This window comes from Macrotis lagotis, chromosome 1, assembly GCF_037893015.1.
Source record: "Macrotis lagotis isolate mMagLag1 chromosome 1, bilby.v1.9.chrom.fasta, whole genome shotgun sequence".
NCBI lineage: Eukaryota > Metazoa > Chordata > Mammalia > Peramelemorphia > Peramelidae > Macrotis > Macrotis lagotis.
Window position 1 is genome coordinate 151,887,038 of NC_133658.1, and position 20,251 is coordinate 151,907,288.

The 20,251-nt window shown below is 43.7% G+C and overlaps 1 protein-coding gene and 1 long non-coding RNA gene across 5 annotated transcripts in view; both read right to left on the bottom strand.

Annotated features, from left to right (window-relative positions):
• Window positions 1–3,122: 3,122 nt before the first annotated feature.
• PEBP4 (phosphatidylethanolamine binding protein 4) overlaps window positions 3,123–20,251 on the bottom strand; it is a 170,633-nt gene continuing 153,504 nt past the window's right edge. For all 4 annotated transcript variants that reach the window (XM_074209161.1, XM_074209164.1, XM_074209163.1 and 1 more), the window contains exon 7: window positions 3,123–3,406. In XM_074209161.1, the coding sequence (XP_074065262.1) occupies window positions 3,312–3,406 (95 nt within the window). In that variant the 3' untranslated portion in view covers window positions 3,123–3,311. The remainder of the gene's footprint in view (window positions 3,407–20,251) is intronic.
• On the bottom strand, window positions 6,001–19,192 carry LOC141504261 (uncharacterized). Its single transcript, XR_012473253.1, has 2 exons — window positions 11,474–19,192; window positions 6,001–8,989 (listed from the first exon to the last, which is right to left on the bottom strand). It is a non-coding gene; the product is annotated as an uncharacterized LOC141504261 (long non-coding RNA).

The following is a 20,251-nucleotide window of genomic DNA, read 5'->3' on the forward strand; positions in this document are numbered from 1 at the left end:
CTGCCTGTTACTCTAATCCCATGACTTTATCTACTGGAGACTTCTGCCCCCTTTTCCTAAACCAGAGTCAAAGGATTTTCAGCTGGAAAGGACCTCGGAGAAGTCTAGTCCAAGCCTCCCATTTTAATATGAGAAAACTGAGTCTTTCTTCAACGTTCAGTTCAAGTGCTCTCTCCTCTGTGGAACCTTCTCTGATTCCCCTGAGTATCCTGCTTATTTTCAGTCTCCCTTTTCCTGCCCCCTTCTCTCCCTCCCCCCCAACTCTCTTTACCCCGCCCCCAGAAGATTATTAACTTTGAGGACAAGGACAGTTTTGTTTTTTGTATCTTCAATGCCTTAAGCAGTGTGCTGCCCATAATAGGTATGGTTTAATTGTCTAATTGAATCAGGTTTCTGAGAGATGAATAGACTTGTCCAAAGTCACAAGGTAGTACATAGCAGAGCAGGGGTTTAAACCCATTTCTCAGACTCCAAATCTAGTGCTATTCCCAAATAATCAGCAGCTTCTCAGGTCCATTTGTAGACCTTATCCTCTTCAGTCCTGTTTGGACAGGCGAATACAAACACACACACACACACACACACACACACACACACACACACACACACACACAAAGTAGAACAGACCCCACCCCAAAGAGCAGGGGAAAAACAGGTGTGGTGCTGACAGCTCACTGGAAATTCAGAGGAACCCTAGTATGCATACCAGGCCTTCTTTCCTCTGTACTTGGAGTCATCATTGTTATTATTGTTGTTTTTTTTTTTAACATGGAAGTTTTCCAGAGTGACTTGTTCTCTCTCTCTCTCTCTCTCTCTCTCTCTCTCTCTCTCTCTCTCACACACACACACACACACACACACACACACACACACACATCCCTGTCTCTCTCTCTCTCTCATTTGAAAGCAATAGTTCTTTTCTGGAAGGATCAGAGAAAAACCAAGAGAAGCTAAAAGAATCTGGCCAGAGGACAGGATCCTCTCTGAGAGACAATGATAGAACTCTCTCTTGGGCAGCCCCTGCCATTGCCTTGAGGGGGCTCAGACCAGGATGGGGCAAGGAGGACAGGTGTAGAAGATTTGATATAGCTCCTATTATCTGTTTTCCCCCACTTACTCTGGGGATGTAAGTGGAGGGTACTGGGTTTTCGTGAAGTAGTCAGGAGGGCGCTTGTGTGTTTCCAAATAGATGTCTCCAAAATGGTCATCATCATTATTTCAAGGAGAGGTTTTTGGGGATTTAAAACAATTTATAGCTTCCCATCTTCTTACTCTCAGTAAGAAGAAGATACAGGGAAAGTCTAGGGTAAAAGGACTTTACAATGGGAAAACTGAGAAGTATCCACTGAAGTGCAGGTGTGCCATCCTTCTCTCTGTTCCCCACCCCCACCCCCATCCTAAGAGTGTGATTTAGCCAATCATAGAATACATGTATAGATCAGTTTCTCTTTTTTATTCATATTTTTTTCTTTGAGGGTGGAGTGGAAAACAAGGTCAAGAGCTTTTCCTAAAACTGATATAAAAACTCCAGAAAACAAGAGAGAAAGGGAACTGGAGGAGGGGAAACTAATGAAAAAAGCAAAGAAAGTCAATAATTTCCTTGAAGGATAAACATCCGATCCACCCCACCCCCAAATAAACACCCTCACCACAAAGAAGGAAGAGCAGTAAAGGGAAATCTGTCCATGTCTGGATTTAGTGCAGCCTTAGGAAGTTTAACCTCTCTTATTTTTCCTGGCACTAACCCAAGCAGTCAATGACACCCTGGTGCTGGGGGGAGTGTGGAAGAAAGAGGGGGGAAAGGGTGATGGGTAGGGAGATGTTGACACACTAAAACAGTCCCCATTGCGGCTGCCTTCCATGACATTGTAAACGGTCACTTCCTTTTGCTTTTTTTAACTCAGATTGTGGTGCTGTGGGACCCGATTTTACCACCCGTATTTCCTCTTGGCCCCGAGTTGGTCTCAAATGCAGTAATCACACAGCTTGAGAGTCAGAAGGAACCTCAGGAGAGAGTCGATGACTCTGTCCAGAGCTGGAGTGCCTGTCCTTTGGAGCCCCTGGGGGATTTTTTCCCTAGGCCTGTCCTATGAGCTTCAGTCAGGTTGGGGGTGCCAAGGTGTGTGGGGGGAGAGCTTCCAGAGGCTGGTAGGGCCATTTTCTACTGCTCAGCCAAGGTGATGATCCCGAGTTCTGAGATAGTGCCTTTCATCAATGATCTTAAAGCACTTTGCAAACAAAGCGTCATTTTAACATCAGCCATGGGACTGGGTCAAGGGGGGAATGGGGTGGCAATGGCGACTTTTGGAGGAAAAATGAGGTAAAGGATGAAGATCTGGGAGCTGGTGCGGGGAGGTGATGGGAGACCAGAAAGGTGCAGGGGGAAAGAACTGAAGTGACTTTTTTTTCTAGGTTATGAGTCAGACTCTAGGGGAGCAAAGCCTCAGGGAGTCAGAGGGGAAAGCCTCTGGAGAAGTGTTAAGTGGTGGAAGGGAGGGTGTGACCGATTAAATAGATGCGTGAAACCGAGAAACCCTTGCAGTACCCAAACTGCAAGCCATCTGCTTCAAGAAACCTTAACCTGGGGTCCTTGAACCCTGGCCCAAAGTAGTCTTGAATAAGGGGGAGGGGAAATATATTTTTTTCTTTTCAGGAGGCTCCAATTGAAATTTTTGCATTTCCTTCAAATTCTCTTGAGATGGGATTCTGACTAGGGGCACACATAGGCTTTGCTGGTACTGCCAAAAGGGTCTAGGACAAAAATACCTGATTTCACCGAACCCCTCATTTTAAAGGTGAGAAAGCTGAGGTTTAAAAGAAAGTGACTTGCTCAAGGTCTCAGATCAAGTTAATGATAAAGCCGGAATTAGAACCCACACACTCAATTTGGATCAATGTACAACATGGAAACAAAGATTGACAAATTGCTTTTTGTGTGGGGGGGAGTAAGACTGGGGAGAAATTGTAAAACTCAAAATAAATAAAATCTTTAATCAGAATTAGAGCCAAGATTTATTGCTCCCTTGCTTGGTACCACCCCTTTTCCCCCCAACCTTTGAGAGAACCCCCGAATCTGTCTTCTCAAACTGATTTTGGGAAGAATGAATCAAACCAGATTGCAATTGAGGATGTTATTTTTATTTTTATTTTTATTTTTGTGGGGTCCAGTTCTTCTCCAAGCTTGAGATGACCTTTCAGGGGGAAAAGGTGACTAGGTGAAGAGCTGGTACCTCTGGCTTGGAAAGGAGCAGCCCAAGCCCAGTTCTATCTCTGGTCCATTTACAACTTCCTCCAGGTGCTTGTAGACCAAGCTAAAGGTCTTGATAGTTCTGGGTGAGGAACTGGCTGGTGGCCACCGGAGTGCCCAGGTGGAAATGCTTTATGAAGTCACTGATGGACCAGGAACCTGAAATAAACAATAAAAGGGGGTGAAGGAAGGATATTCAAGGTTTTTCTTTTGCCATTAGAAGGATAACCATTAGGCACTCACTTAACAGGTTCTATGAAGAAAAACTAATCAATGAATAACTTTCCTCTCACTGTGTCCTTGGGGGTGATGGAGAAGGAATAAGGATGATAATCTGGTCCTACATAGTCTCTCCCCTATTCCTTCACTATTGATGGATTTGATTTTATTGTGAAATTCTAAGAAGTCTTGAGGCCTGGAACTGTGGCAACCTGGAATGAATTTAAGGTTGATCTATGGACCACTGGATCCTGGAATGAAACTTTGATACCTTCCTGTCTCCATTTCTGGCCACTTTTGCTGCTGGGTCTGAGATTGGAAGAAGCATCTGTTTGATCTCCCTCAATATTTGTCTTCTGCTCTTCCACCTTCCCTCTCACAAGGGGGAAAAAAAACCTACCATCAACAAACACACACATATGTAACATTTGCTAGTGGGAGGAGAGTTCATGGCTCAGACATAAAAGAGAACTTTTGATGGGGATGGGAGAAAGATGGTTGAAGAGTGTAGTTTAGGAGGTCCCAATCCTGGTGTCTAATGGATAGAGCTGTGGTCTAAGGGAAGAGTCTAGGGGAGGAAGAATTTTTTTGGTGGGCAAGGACCAGAGGAGAGATAATTGACAGTATAAATAAGAAGGGGCTGGGGGAAAGATGGAGAAGGCAAAACCATGACCCATAAAAGGGAGTGCCAAGGTCCAGATTGTTAGCCCTATTGCCCCCAAGAGAAAATACCTCACAGTCTGGTATTTAGAGTGCTCCCTAAACTGGCTTCCATTTACCTCTCCAGACCTATTTATCATTACCCCTCATCATGCACTCTCTGCTAGGGACATCTACTAGGTTTTCCCTATAGACATCCCTCCTCCTGCCTCTGCCCTTAGCACAGGTCAGCCCTCCTGTCTGAGGGCTTTCCCCCTCATTTCTAGAATCTAAGCTCAGCTCCTACATGAAGCCTTTCAGGATCCTCCAATCATTAGCATTCCCTCTTGGAATCACTTTGCACATCCTTATCTTTGCTTACTGTATCCCTCCATGGGGATATAAACTGGGGACTGTTTCATTTTTGTTTTATTGCTCAGAATACAGTGGCTTATATGCAGGAGGCCATTATTCCATATTTTTTGAAATAAATTTAATTAAATGAGATTCCTCACTCTGGGGACCTTGCATTTTAAAAGAGGCCCTGGGGAGGGTAGGGCATTGCTTAGCCCAAGGAATGAATTTCTAGTTGTGGAATTTCAGGCATCTGTTATTGGAAGGTTTTTTGAGGGGGAGGGATGAGGTAGGGCTCCTAGAGCCCCTCAAATCACAACATTCTCAATAAATACTCAATTGAGGAAAAAACTGATCTTAAACTGGGGTAGGGAGGGAAGCAAGGGTGGTTGAAGATCTACTCTTCCCTAGTCAAATGGTCCACCTAAGGCATCTTTCATCTCCCCTGGGTATTGCCAGGTTCATACATTTATAACCTGAGGACTTGGTCCTTGCCCAGGAAGTCTCTCAGGGAGTGCCCAGGGCTAATTTCTGGAGAGTCAATGTGATATATGGCAGAGAATTTGAGATTTGAATATGGGGGTTGAAATCCTGGCTGCAATGCTTAAATAACTTTGTGAGTTTGAGAGAGTGGCTTAAAGTCTCTATTCATTTGTAGAAACCTGTCCTATATACTACACAGATAATTGTGAAGACAGTGTCCCTTAAAAATGAGTGTGGGCGGGGCAGCTAGGTGGTGAAGTGGATGGGGTACTGGCCCTGGAGTCAGGAGTACCTGAGTTCAAATGTGACCTCAGACATGGCCTTGGGCAAGTCACCTAATCCCATATGCCTTGCAAAAAAAAAAAACACAACTAAAAAAAATGAATGTGGGGGAGAGAGGCAGCAGAGTGACTAGAACACTGTTCCCAAATCAGAAGGACCTGAGCTCAAATTTGGACTTCAGACACTTACTAGCTGTGTGACTCTGAGCAAGTCACTTAACCCTGATTGCCCCCCCCCCAAAAAAAGAAAATGAGTGAATGAATGAAAAGCTTTTATTACTAGAAAACCAATTACCTGCTAGTCAATGGTGATACAAAGAAAAGAAGGGAGATAGTTTGCTCTTCAGGGACTTACATTCAAATTATTTTCTGTTTGATATTGCCCAGAACCAAGTCACTCCAAGATTGGTCCTGGGCAAAGTTGTAGAATCAGTCAAAGGAATATATCTTTGGTGACTTTCTATCACTGCTTTTCCCTCCACCCTGTCCCAAACCCTCCCAGCCTAATGTTGTCCTATTCTCTCTTTTTTGATCTCTTTTTTTTATCCTAAAAAAAAATCAGGTGCACTAGTTCACACTAAAGCCTTAGCATTTTGAGGTGTTATGCTTCCTGGGGACATTTGTATTTTTAAGTGAGGCCCTCAGAGAGAGGGAAAAGCTTAATTCAAAAGAATGTATTCCTAATGGAGGAATTTCAGGCATCAGTGGAACTTCACACACACACACACACACACACACACACACACACACACACATATTTATGAGCCAGACTCTGGGTTAAGAGCTTTTTACATATATTGTCTCATTTGATCTTCACAACAAGTCTGATATGGTTTACAATTGAGGAAACTGAGGCAGACAGATTAAGTCACTTACCCAGGGTCACTTGCCCAGCTAGTCAGAGTCAGGATTTGTACCTATGTCGTTCCTGGCTCTAAGGATATATATATATATATATATATATATATATATATATATATATATTATATATATGTATATACATATATGTACACACTAACATATTGTTCTTTCCAATCATAATGTTCCAATTCCTTACTCTGCTTTTTGAATAAGTTATTATATGCCAGGCCCTGAAAGAACTGGGCATAAAAATAAAACCAAAATTAAAGACAGTCCCTGCTTGTAAGGAGCTTTTATTCTAATTAGGGAAAAATGGAAGACAACATATAAAATGGAGCTTACAAGCTGGTGGTGGTGGTGGGGTAACTGCTTTAGGGAGCATGGTGGTGAGGTCCAAAATATGAAGGAAGTTCCTGGAAAAATTCTTCAAGAGGAAAAGGGGCCTTCAGGGGTAGAGAGAGGAGGCAGCTGAGAAAAAGAGTGCCTAAGTCCAGAGAATTTTGGGACAAGAATGAGAATTAAAGGGATCTTTTGGAATCAGTCATTTTCCTCAGGTTTTGCTCTTTCCAGCTCTGACAAGGGATGGACTGATCCATCCAATAGAGAAGCACCTACCTAAATGGGTGCTCTTTGGCTTTGGGTGGGGGGCCCTGCCAGCTGATCTTTCATTCCCAACTCTTCTTATGTATCCTCTTTACCTAACCCATAGCGGGGTAGGTATCTCTTCTATAACACCCTGGACAGGAATACTACAATTTCTGCTCAATACCCCTTATTCTGCCCTCTAGCAAAGAAGAATAAATGAATTTCTTCTTTTACGCAACAGTCCTTCAAGCCATAGGATTATAGATGAGGACCTAGAAAAGACTTCAAAGGTCATCGAATCCAAGCTTCTCATTTGACAGATGAGAAAACTGAGGTCCAGTGAGGAGAAATGATGACCATTTCTGGTAAAATTCTAGAACATAGTCTGTCAAAGCAAAGTGGAAAGTGTTAATCAGTAAAAGCTATCATGAACTGGTCCTTCTAAAAGGACCAGTTAACTTTACTTCCTTTTTTTGTAAAGGGTTGGAAACTGGTGGACCAGGAGAATGAGATAGACATTATATCTGTATTTTGGCAAAACTCAGATAAACTCCATAATATCTTTGTGGAGATGATAAAGAAATGTGAACTAGATTGGTAGTGTGAAACTCAAGGAGACAGGGATTGGTGGGAGGGAATAGGGGATAGGAAGGAGAAGGTAGGCAGGAGGAACACTTTTTGGATCCTTTTTGACTGCTAAGTCATTTTGACTTGGTTTTAAAGTGTAATTATGTTTTATTGAGTTTTTATGTATTTTGTCAAATATTTCCCAACTACGTTTTAATCCAGTTCCCACTTCACTCAGGATTGTGGGCTTGGTATATGACACTTATGGGCTAGATTATAGAGTTTAGATAGGTTCAGAACCAATTGAAAGACTGAACCTAAAGAATGGAGATTAATAAATTGATTTCAACCTAATGTCCTGGTAAATCTAGGTTTGCCTTTTTTCTGTAAAACATTTTTCTCTTGAATGAGGGCATAGGCAGCAAACTTTATTAAATTTATAGATGACCCAAAGCAGAAAGAGACAGTTAACACATTCAACCACAGAGTCAGGAAGCAAAGTCTAGACAATTTAGAGTTATGGGAGAAATCTAATGAGAGGAGGTGTAACGGGGCTGAGTTCAAAAAATCAACTGTCTAAGTACAGAGTCCCTGAGTCTTGACTAGGTAACTGTTGGTCATGTGAAAAAGGGCTGAGGATTTTAGTAGACCACAAGCTCAGTATGAGTCAGCAGTGTGACATGGCAGCTAAAAAAAGCTAATTAGACTGAATTAATAAGGAAGTGTCCACTAGGGAAGGAGGTAATAGTCCTGATGTAAGCTTCCCTAGTCAGACCAAATCTGTAATACTGCATGTGGTTCTGGGCAGCTCATTTTCAGGAGGAAATTGAATTGGAGAGCATATAGAATTGGGGAACCAGGATGGTCAGAGGTTTCCAAATCATGCCACATAAGGAACTATTGAAGAGATTAGATAAATTTTGTCTGGAGAGGTTTAGACTTAAAGAGGTACATGGTAGTTTATCTTCAAGGCTAGAAAACAGAATTGTTCTTTTAAAAATGGATATTAATATGTTTGGGGTTAAATGTCATTAAATTTTGGGGTAATGGATGGAAATCCCTGATCGTATTCATTATATTGGACAATTTTTGAAAGTCCCAAGAAAAAGAACTTTTGTGATCAGTATCGCAACCTCTGTCCTTGGGTTGGGGTAGTGGAAGATGTACTAAATTTTGAAGTCCAAAGATCTGGGTTCAAATCCCAGCTCTACCAATTATTACCTGTATAAGTAGTACATAGAAAGGCAGAAATAACTTACCAGGGCAGCTTATGTCACCTCTCTTTTAAAGACCCAGAAATCTTGTCTACCAATCATTTTGTTTTTTATAGGATCCTGGTTGGCAGTCCATGAGGGTCTAACTTCTTTAACTTATTGAATGTAGGTAGAAGCTCTCTTACTAATATCTGATATATCAATACTTTGCTAATCCTTTTTTGTTTTATATTTCCCAGTTTGAAAATCATTCTTCTTGGAAGAGAAAGCAGAAGCAAAATGAATTAATTAGCTCCTCCTCCCCACCCCCTTCTCTGCTGTCCATTATCATCATGCTCTTTATCTCAAATCCATCTATATCATCTTTCCTCTTCCTCTTTCAATCCAATGCAACTCAGTATTTTTTGAGTAGCTAATATATATAAGGTTTTACAGGGAAAGGGAATATGTATTTATATGGAACCAACTATGAGCCAGACTCTGGGTTAAAAGTTCTTTACAAATATTGTCTCATTTGATCTTCACAGCAAGTCTGATATCTGTTTTACAGTTGAGGAAACCTAGGCAGACAGATTGTCACTTACCCAGGGTCACTTGCCCAGCTAGTCAGAGGCAAGATTTGTATCAAGGTCTTTCCTGGCTATAAGGCATCATTCTTCTTTTCAATGGAAAAGATGCTTCTTACCCAAATTTGAATATAACCCAACATTGATTATTTTCTCCCTCAAACTGAGCAGGAATTGTAGTTCAATACACCTTGTTTCAGGGGAAGTGAGAGCAGTGAGAAAGGAAGGGGTGGCCTAGCCTCTATGTGATGGAGAGTGGGCACGTGAACCCTGGCAGGAGGTGATGGCAAGGAGAAATCCCCTACTACCCCCAAGAACATCCTTCCTTCCATGTCTTTGGGGGCACCACAGGGTCTTATAGGTCTAATAGGTGTGTGAACCCTATTCTAGTCATATCAGTCTCTAGCAACACTGTTCTTGGTTTTCTTTAGGAAATATTTAAAGGTGGACCCTGTTCTTGGAAGCAGATCAGCTCAGTCTCCAAACTTCCTGTCAACCAGAGACACACACACACACACACACACACACACACACACACACACACACACACACACACACACACAGAAACAAACACTGTCACTCTTTCTCTCTTCCCTTCTGTCTCTATCTCTTTCTGTCTCTGTCTCTCTCTCTGTCTGTCTTTCAGTCTGTCTCTCTCCATCTCTTTCTCTGTGTCTGTCTGTGTCTGTCTCTCTTTCTCTCTCTCTCTCTCTCTCTCTCTCTCTCTCTCTCTCTCTCTCTCTCTCTGTCTCCTCTCTCTTTCTGTCTCTTTCTTCCTGTCTCACCCCTTTGAACCTCTGAAAGGTCTAATAGGAAGAGAAGTGAGTCAGATCCTTGGTGAAGGGGCTGGGGGTGTGCAAGCAGGGAGCCAGAAGACTGTGGTTTCTTTGTGGTTGCTACTCTGAGAAGAGCCCCACTACGTAAGATTCAGCCTCTTTCCACAAGCTGGAGTGAAGTCAGATGGCTGTGCCATGTGGAGCTTGTACACAGAAGCCTGCCAAGGTGGGCACCTCCTGGGTTTTTCTGAGTGTTGTGACTCTGGAGGGTCCAATCGGAATCTATGGTTTCATTCTGATTAAAGAGAGGACCAAGAAAGAGATATGCCTGATACAATGGTTTCTAGATGGAACTCTGAGCCTCAGTAGGTGAAGAAGGGCAGTAGTCAGTTGGCAAAGCAGCCCCAGGATAAGAGGGGCCTGGCATTCAACCCACAGCTCCCCGAAAAATCCTCCTATTCTTGTCTATTTATATGCTAGGTGCTAGTGAATCTCACCTCCTTGACCTTTCACCGTTCTTAACCCTGCTAATCCCCAGACCTCAATAACCTGAGTTTTCTGACTTCTCCATGGTCATAGGAGGAAATTCCAAAATTGTATTGAGTTCACTTGAAATTAATTTTATCCAATCTAACTGGGCTCTCACTGGTGCACTACAATCCTTTTATTCAATTACTATTCCTAATCATATTCTCCAAAGATATTGTTCCCAAGCCTCTCCTCTCTCCTAAAGTGTCCAGGAGTAACCTTTCCCCACCCCCTCACTTTCAACAATGCCTCAAAAGATGGCTCTTGTACTTCCCCTCTTCCACATCTCAGAATTTCTCAAAGTCCCCCCTCATTCTTGAAGTGATCCTTCCACTCCCAACTTGATAAAGCTAACTCTTTCACATGTGATCTTGACCTTGATTCATCTCCATCTTCTTGACCTCGATTCATATCTATTTTCCCTATGAACAATCATCTCCAACTTCCTACTATCTCTTATGCTTTACTGGCTCCTAACTCTTTGTCTACAAACATATTCAGAGAATTTCAGAAGTGAAAGGAAACTCAGAAGCCATCTGAGGCAGTCCATGATGGAAAAAGAATCTCTGCTGCAACCTAAGTGGTCATCCAGTCTTTGCTTGAACACCTCTATTGAAGGGAAACTCATCACTGTGGTTTCCTATTTATCAAGTCTTGCATTTGCCTCTTTGCAAATCTCTTCCCTGCTCACCATCCCCCTAAGTTCTATCTTCTGGGGCCAAAGAGGAATTAATTTCTTTCCCATAGGACATTCTTTCATAATCCTAAAGTCTTCTTTTGAGCTTTTTCTTCTCCTGGCTAAGCATATTGCCCTTCTTAAATGATCCTCAGACAGCATGGACTTAAGGTCCTTCATCATTCAGATCTCCCCAATTAAAAACCAAAACCAAAACTTTTCCCTTGATGTAGATGTCTTCTCTAACTCTATCCTCTCATTTCCTTCCCTTCACTGCCAAACTTCTAGGAAGAATAGTCTCCACTTGTTGTCTCCAGTTGTTTCTGACCCACACACTCTTCAATGCTTTTCATCCCTCTTTTGAAATTTCTCTATTCATGACCTCTTTCGCACCAAGATCCAATGGCCATTTTTGAATTTTCTTTCTCCTTGATTTTTCTGAAGCCCTGTCATTATTGGATACCCACTCCAGGATACTGATACTCTGTTTCTTGGCTGCCATGACTCCTGTACCATCATGGGTTCTCTTCTCAGCCTTCAGTTGTTGGACTTGGTCCCATCCCTGAAGTGTGAGCATCTCCCAAGTTTCTAGTCTTCTTTCCTTAACTCTCCACACCATCTTCCTTGGCAATCTTATCTCCTCCAGTGGTATCAATTTCTATGAAGATAATTTCCAAATCCATATTTCTGGTCTTGACCCCACCTCTTAGCCTTATCATTCCAATGTTTGTTAGACATTTTTACCTGCATGTGCTAAAGATAGTAGATATAATACACACATATATCATACACACATATATGTAGCACACATACCAAATAATAATAGAGAAATGACAAATATTTTACCTCTAACATATTCAAAATTTGTGCTTCAGTTCCCCCCCCCCCAAACTCTTCCTTTTTGTAAATGGCATAAACATTTATTAATCACTCAGTCTTGAAACCTTAAAGTTGTCTGCCTCATCCTTACCCCATCCCTCCATAATCAGGTGTCTAATCTTGCCTCTTGATATATCTCTTGAATCTTTTCCCCTCCCATTAAATCATAGATCTCATCTCAGGTCCTTATATGTAAAACGAGGGGGTGGGACTAAGTGGTTTATGAGATTCTGTCTAGTTCTAGGTCTCTGACCTATGATTTTCTGGACAGTAATCCCTTTTGTGACATCCTGACAAATGATCATATGGGCTCCATTTAAAGCCTTTTGTGAAGTACCTCCCAAGATAGCCCATCCCACTTTTAGATAGAAGGAAAAACTTCCTAGCAATTTGCACTATCACCTTTGCCCTATATTTCCTTCTTTGAAACCTCGATCCATTTTTCTAGTTCTGCCCTCTGGTTCTGCATGGAATAGGTTCTTTTTTTCTTCTGAAAGACAATCCTTCACATATTTGAAGACAACTAATATGCTACCCCACTCTCACCCTCAAGTCTTTTCTTTTCCAGGTCAAGCATCCTTCAATTTCTAACCCTTGTGTGGCACAGTCTCCACTGAAGGAATGTGAATGGAAAACTGACATCAGATGTAAGCATAAGGAAGATGTTATGTAGGATGCATATAGAGGGAGGGAGAGAGGGAGGGAGGGAGAGAGAGAGAGAGAGAGAGAGAGAGAGGTGAAAGATTCTTTAAAAATCCAATTCACTTGCAGGGTCCTTAGCAGGGCCCTTTTGAAAAACTCAGATGGCATGAACATCTCCATTTACACATGGGTAGAGAGGGGAAGTTCTCAAACAAGGCAGCAGGCTACCACTGATAGTATCATTCCTACTGTTAATAGCTGCCTGCATGGGTTACTATGCTTGTCATTGTTCCAGGCAAATCAAATGGGTCCTGTCCATTGTCTTTTTCTTTGGAAATTGAAATACTGCTTCAATGCAGAAAGACTGCACAAGAAAAGGATAAGTGAATATTGAACAAGTTATTCAATTCTTAGATGCTCCTGGCTGATGGCACAAAATCTGGGTCCAGGATTCCAAGCTCAGAAACAACTTAAGGGAAGTAGTTTTGTCTGTGAGCCTCTGACTCTAACCAAAGACCATCAACTCTAACCCCTAAAAACTTCCACTTTTGGAAGCTCAGGTTATCAAGGATAGAGATGGGTGACTGATCTCATGCCTTCTTCCTTCCTTCTCTACCACCACGATGACCCGTGATGGTTCTTCTTTGTCCTTTGTTCCGGAAGAAAACCATGACATCAGGAAGGTGATACTATGACAAGTATGTGAATTAGATTTGAATGAGGGGGTGCTGTGCTCACTAGCCTCACTTTCTCTTCCAGATCCACCTGGGTCCAGGGGCCAGATATGAATCAGGACAATTGGAGATAGACCTAGATGCTGTAGGAGACTTTGGTCTTTTTAAGTTAAGGTTTTTAACAGGCCGTGGTAAAGTGTTAAGAGTTCTCAGCTTGGAAATGAGTTTGGACCCTATTGCTAGCACTTTTTGAGTACCAGATAGATAGAACACATATTGTATACCAAACACTGCCCTTAAAGAATTTATGTTCTATTTGGGAAAGATAACATATAGGGAAATTGAAAAAGTTGACGATGATTAAGGAGGGTAACTGCTTGGGGGCTTGGTGACAATACTGCATAGAGCAGAAATGCCTGGGCCACTGCAAGGTAAGGGAAAAACTCTGAGTCAAATCACCTATGAGTGGAGTACAAGTTTCCAGTGGGATGGAAATGGTTTGAAAGTAGGGCCATAGGGTTAAATACTACACTTATCTTGTATAGCATATTCTTGGTTTCCTTCTAAGAATGATCCTTGTTTCCATCTAAGGATGATTCCTGAAGTACCTCCTTCCCTGGGATGTTACTCAAATGAGACAATGTGCGCTTTGCATACTGTTAATTCTCATGTCCACCATTTTTATTTCTAGTCTGCTGGTAGACTTAGTGGGAAGTTACAACTGTCGCTCTCTAGAACGCTCCTTAGGCCTCCTGACTCCTGCCTTGGGTACCTCCACCTGGGGTAACTTCTTGGTCTGACTGATAAGAACTCCACCCACCCCACTTTACCCCACAGCTGGTGAGCCTGGGAGCCATAGTATTCCCACTCATTGCTTTTCCCATGTACTACTAGACCACTGCTCTGCTTCCTCTCATCAGGGACAGTGGCCCTGCAAAAAAAAAATAAAAAAAATAAAAAAAATCAACTCCAGCCTAATAACAGTCCCGCCAGGATCCTGGCTTAAGTCTGTAATTTGTCTGGCTCGTTGGCAGGGCTGGCTGGCGGTGATAGGAGCGCTGATGCTTTTCTACTGAGATTAATGATATCCTGGTGCTGGTAGGCGGGAGGCCTGAGCCTTTTATTTTTTATGCCATTAAATGACATCCAGAGACTTCCACTCTGAGGCTGAAAAGCCCCCGGTCCACCACATTCAATTAGCCCTGGAGATTATTTGCTGAGTGGGGGATCTTGGAGTGGCGAGGCCAACTTTGACTTTAGGGGGGAGGAGGAGAGTTAGGATGTAAGAATTTGGAACCCCGGGAAACCCCCTTTTCCTCTTTAGTTCAGAAATCTCACTTGGAACTAGAAGAACTCTCCAGGGGCTCAAAGAACCCTGGGGGAGAACCAGGAGTTGCTGGTAGACCTGGAGAGAAGGAAGGAAGTCAAGCTCACAAGATGCTACCTCTTCTAGGAAGCCTTCCCTGAACTCTTCCCCATGTCCTAATCTTTTTCTCATCTGATGAACGTACTTCATGTTTCTCTTATATGCTTACTCTATTCTCACTTGGGTTGTATTGATCCTTGTGCATTTTTAAATTACTCCTACCAGACTGTAAGCTTCTTGAAGGCAGGCACTGTCATGGTTACTGCCATATCCCGTCTTCTAGAACTTTAGGCTGGACCACAGACACAGCAGGGACTCGCATAACTCAGCATTTGTCATGTGAATGAACAAAATTCAGAGAATTTAAGAGATTTTACAGTTCATTTATGAGGAAGAAGCTTGGGCCTTCAGTGAAGGGAATGACCTGCTCATTTTACTTCCTGTAAACAATTCTGGCAAGGCATTCATTTTAGGGGGTTGGAAGGTTTCAGTGAGTTTTGGATATTATTATCTCAAAGCTATAAAAAAATTATTTCCTCATGACTGCTTTGAATATTGGCTACTTGGCTAGCCCAGATACCCTGGGAATCCGAGGAGGCTTTCACCCTTTCTGTGCTGAGGTGTCCATCTGAGAATTGCCCGAGGAAGGCCCTAGTTGGGGTGTTGCCAAGCCCCCAGTTTTACCAGCTCTGCCAGGTGGGTGGTGCCTGTCCAAGGCAAGAAAGATACCTTGCACAAGGGTTCAGGGATGACTCAAGAGGAGGTGCTGGGGCCTAGTGGGGGTCATTTATACAGGTTCCCAGAGCCTTCCCAAAAGAAACTTGGATTGGCTTTAAAGGGTTGGAGAGCAGGAGGGTAGTGGTAGCCAGAAACTTTTGATTGGGGAGCGACTTCTCTCCCTCTAAGCCCTTGGCTTCTGATTTTTTAAAAATCTTCCCTCCAACTACAACAATTTAGGGGACAATTGTCATTTTAAGAAAATAAAGTGTGTTTTTTTGAAAGGTCTTACAAAAGGATTATTTTTTGTCAGACTTTATGCTTTGAAATTTAATTTTGAAAATATGATTGGTTACTTTATCCCCAATGACCCTTGTCTTATTCACCTGTCACACTTTGCAGGTCTTCAACTTAGGCTCCCAGAGTTACACTTTGATGCCTGGCAAGTCTCAGCCCATCCTCCATATTTGATTGTCAGAGGATGGATAAAGTATCACTTGGGCCAAATTCAAGTGTGTGTGTAAAGTAGGGCTCCTGAGGAGGAAGGTCAGAGCTAAAAGGCCTCAGAAATGATTTAGTCCAACACCTTTAGTTTCATCCCTCAAGGTCACTCAGCCATGCACCCCCAGGTTGTTCTCCCTACACCATAAACTGCCCTTCATCAGCCCATCTCTTGTTTGGAGTTTTCTCTTTTGGGACTTCTCCAAGCCCCATTGGCTGATGGGGTGATTTCCCCAGGCAGATTCTCTGAGCTTTCTCAACCACAGACTTTGCCCAGGGAGGAAGGAGTTTGGAGCAGTTGAGTCAAACTCTGGTCAGTAAATCCTCACCCTTGGGAAGCCTCATGTACTCATTGGGGTGAGGAGGAGGGTTAGAGAAGGGGAGGGGAATTGATTTCTTTTTGGCAGTAGAAGTGACCCTGGGCCAGGCACAGTTTTTCTGGGATGTGGTTTTTTAAATCTGTCAGATGGTAACCATGACACCTGTTCAACCCATCTTAAGGGGTTTTGTGAGGATCTAATGGAATCTGACTGAGAAAGCTCTTCATCATAAGGTCCCAAATGTGAGTCGTGGTTATTATTTCTGGGGCTGTTACTTGGATCCCTCTAGTCTCTCTGTTTTGGGGTCAGGGAAGATGAGGATGGCAAGAAGGGAAATTTTCATTCATGGGGATGGGTTTTTTAGCTTCTGAAAGAGTTGCAGAATCTCATAGTTGGCTGAGGAAGTGCATGGGGGCTGTGTATGTTTATATAGATGTGTGGGTGTGAGAATGTGTGTGAGTCTATGAATGAGAAAGGGTGTGTGTGTGTGTGTGTGTGTGTGTGTGTGTGTGTGTGTGTGTGTTTGTGAGCCCCACACTAGACTCTACAGGGGGAGAAAAAGGAAGAAGACAAGGCTGATCAGGGTCTTTATGACGTTTCTAAATAAAAGATGACAGTTGACCTAGTGCACAAATGAAAATTCTCAAGAGCACAAATTCTAGAGGCAGAAAAGCCTCTGGAACACAGGGGAAGGGAATAAGCATTTATAGCAGTAAACCATGTGTCAGACATTGTACTAAGTGCTTTTACAAATATTATCTTGAGCCTCACAATACTCCTGTGAAACAGATGCTATCATCATCCCCATTTTACAGTTAAAGCAATTGAGCTAAATGCAGCTTAAGTGACTTGACCAAGGTCACACAGTTAGTAAATGTCTGAGGCTGGATTCAAACTCAGATCTGACTCCATGTTTTTCCCTTCCTTCTCTCTCAGGTTCTTGTGATTAGATCCTAGTCTGATACCATTTTATCTTCCCCACCCTTTCCTGCCCCACCCTGACTTTTTCTGAAGGTCTCTAGTGGAAGATCTGGAAGACCTAGCCTGGAGAAGCTAGGGGGGAAGAACCTCAGCCTGAGAGTCCTGGGGGTGAGAGGCAGGGTGGGGGGGTGGTTCCTTAAGGTGGAAATAGCATCCATGTGAAGATTCCTCATCAACCCAGTGGCTCCATGAAACCCCTATGCCAGCTTCTGAGGAGTGTAGCTTGATGAAAGAGGCTCTGGGTCAAGCCTTCCAATATAACCATCTACCAAGTGGTAAAGGGGCAGTGTGTGTGTGTGTGTGTGTGTGTGTGTGTGTGTGTGTGTGTGTGTGTTTAAGTCCTGATATACTTTAAGAACCTAGGCTTTTTTTTTTAACAGCATTTAAAAGCACATTTTATTATCATTCAGAATAACTCATCACAAAATCTCTCCCAGTGTGTTTCTTCAGATCCCTGGACAAACAAGAAATGTTTACTCTAGATAAGAAGATAAGCTATTTCCTATGGCTGACAGAAATTAAGTCCCTATCCATTTGCCTTTTGATTTTACTCACTGGTTGCTCCTATCATTGCTACCACTGAAAATGTCTTAAAAGTCAAAGTCTGGAGGCTGAAAATCTGCTTAGGGACTTTAGGAGACCCTAGTAGCATCTATACTTGGTCCAAGTAGAGAGGGGAGTAACTGGCATGACTGGATGAAATTGGGGGGCAAGATTTGGGGGTTGTGCTCTTCAAGAGGGGAAGGCCAGGGGCCATGGCCAGTCTTCCAGCACCCCCCCCCCCCACATCTGGATCCATCTAGGAGTAATACTGAGGCAAGTCCAGGGAAAGCCAATCGACACATGAGTAAAGGCTCAGGTTTTTAGGAAGTGGGAACTATGGTTGGTCAGTAGAAGAGGCTGTGGGGGGGGTGGGTATTAGGATTAGGATGGAAAAGTGGAAGAGCCTGAAATCATCCCAGTCCTGTTTCTCTCTTCCCTTTCCTCTACTCTTCCCAGAATCTAGGAAGGCAGCTCCTGGGCAATTGAGCAAGGCAGAGGGTTAGGACTGGAGGGTGAGAGTGAGGGGTAGACAGTTTTCCCTTCCTTCTCTCTCAGGCCCTCATGATCAGCACTGTCTGATACCATTTGATCTTCCTACCCTGACTTGTCCAGAAAGCCTCTAGTGGAAAGGAAGGTTGGAAATCATATTTATTTGAGAGACTGATAGAGCAGTAAGAATATGCTTGGGGAAAGGTAGATTGGGGAGGGGTGGTGGAAGAAGGAGGGAGGGCCCTGAGAGGAAATTATGTTGGAATTTGTACAGCCAGAGCAGGCAGGATCCAAACCTGCCTCCAGGGCCCTTAATGGGGTCTTAGCACCCCAGTGTCTGAGCCAGTTTTAGTGCCCAGACATGCCTGGGATTAGTTGGGACACTGCCCCTGTGGGTTTGATTCTAACCTGTGTCTGTCTGCCAGACGTTAGAGATGAGAACAGCCAGGGCCGAGAAAAGGGGTAGTGCACCCCCCCACCATCCCCCCTTCTAACTCTACCCCTTGGTTGAAGACAGTTTGGATCTAGAGCACACTGATTTGGGTTATAGATGCTCACATGCCCCATCCCCATAAGTCTTTTTTTCCCTTCCTTTCTAGTCTCCAGGGCCTCTACTTGCAATGAAGGGGACCCAAAGGGCTGGTTACAGCATCACCTATTAGGGATCCCCCCCCACCTGAAGCGATTGCCTCATGAAAAGACAATTAGAAAGATAAGACTTTGTTCTGGGCCCAAGGTGGCTCTGGCCATCAAGACATGTGCTCCTCTTCACCTCTCACCTATACTGAGGTAGCAGCCAGGCTAGGCCCTCACCACTCTGCCTTCTGTTGCCAGACTAATCTTTTAGAAGCCACGTCCTTCTCTCATTTCCCTGCTCAATGATCTACAGTGAGCACCCTTACCGACTCCCTGTCAAGACCTCTGTCTTTTCACATGCTCCATAGTCTGGCTCCTTCCTTCTCCTGTAAATTTATTTCCCTTGCTTTGTCAACACAGGGACTCTGCTCTGGTGAAATCAGCCTCTTCCTCCCCCCCTCCCCCCTCAACCCCCTCCACACTCTTTTTTTGTAAGTGTTTGCAAGGCAATGGGGTTAAGTGGCTTGCCCAAGGCCACACAGCTAGGTAATTATTAAAGTCAGATTTGAACCCAGAGACTCCTGACTCCAGGGCTGGTGCTCCATCCACTGCGCCACCTAGCTGCCCCTCCCTCCCTCCACACTCTTAAATAATGTGCTCTTTCCCCAGGGATGTTTAAGGGTGAAGGATATATTCTGTCAGGGTATCAGTGGCAACCTGCTCCCCACCCTCATTTCCAACTCAGAAGGGTGCAGAGGGCACCCGGCTGGTTCAATGGCAAAAAAAAGTTAAAAAATGGCTTTCTATGATACTTTATAGAACTAAAGTCTGCCAAGTTCTCCCTCTCCTTGCCTTGTCTCATTTACTCTCACAGCCTTGCAAATGAAACCAGGGCTGTAATGGTCCCTATTTCACAAATAAGTAAACTGAGGCTTAGAAAAATGGAGCCATTTGCCCAGGATCACACAGCTACTAAGTATCTGAGGCAGAATTCGAATCTAACTGAACGGCTCAGTAACCTCACCTTCTGCTTGGTGGCTAATGTTCTAGTCCATGCTTCCCATCTCATAAGGCTCATTTGGGGGGGGGGGGCTCAGCTGGGGTTTGGGGAAGGAGAAGGAAGTTTTTTTGTCCCTGGGTTTGGAAAGGCACCGTGAGAACACCTAGCTCACTTCTCAGAGTGAAGATGAGCAGGGCTGAGGCAGCTTCTACCCAGACACCTCCTGCAACTTCTCCACTCTGGGACTTCTCCACTCTGCCTTGATTGACACCACTGCTCTCTGGCTTACCTTCTGCTACATCCCTTCCCTCCCACCCCCTCATCTTGACAGGCTGTTGAAATAGTCTTCTTTTTCTTCTTCCTTTTCTTACAGTTTCCTGGAATGGAAATCGAAACCCCAGAGAGGAGATGGGGGTTCACTCAGGGTCACAGATGATATAAGGTGCCTGCTGGAACCTGGGGCAGGCAGGTGGGGACCAAGGGATCTTTGCTCTCAGGCCCTGGGGGTGTTGAGCTAAGAAGTATTTAGAGAGGGGATGAGGGATCAGGCCAGAACTTAGGCTGGGG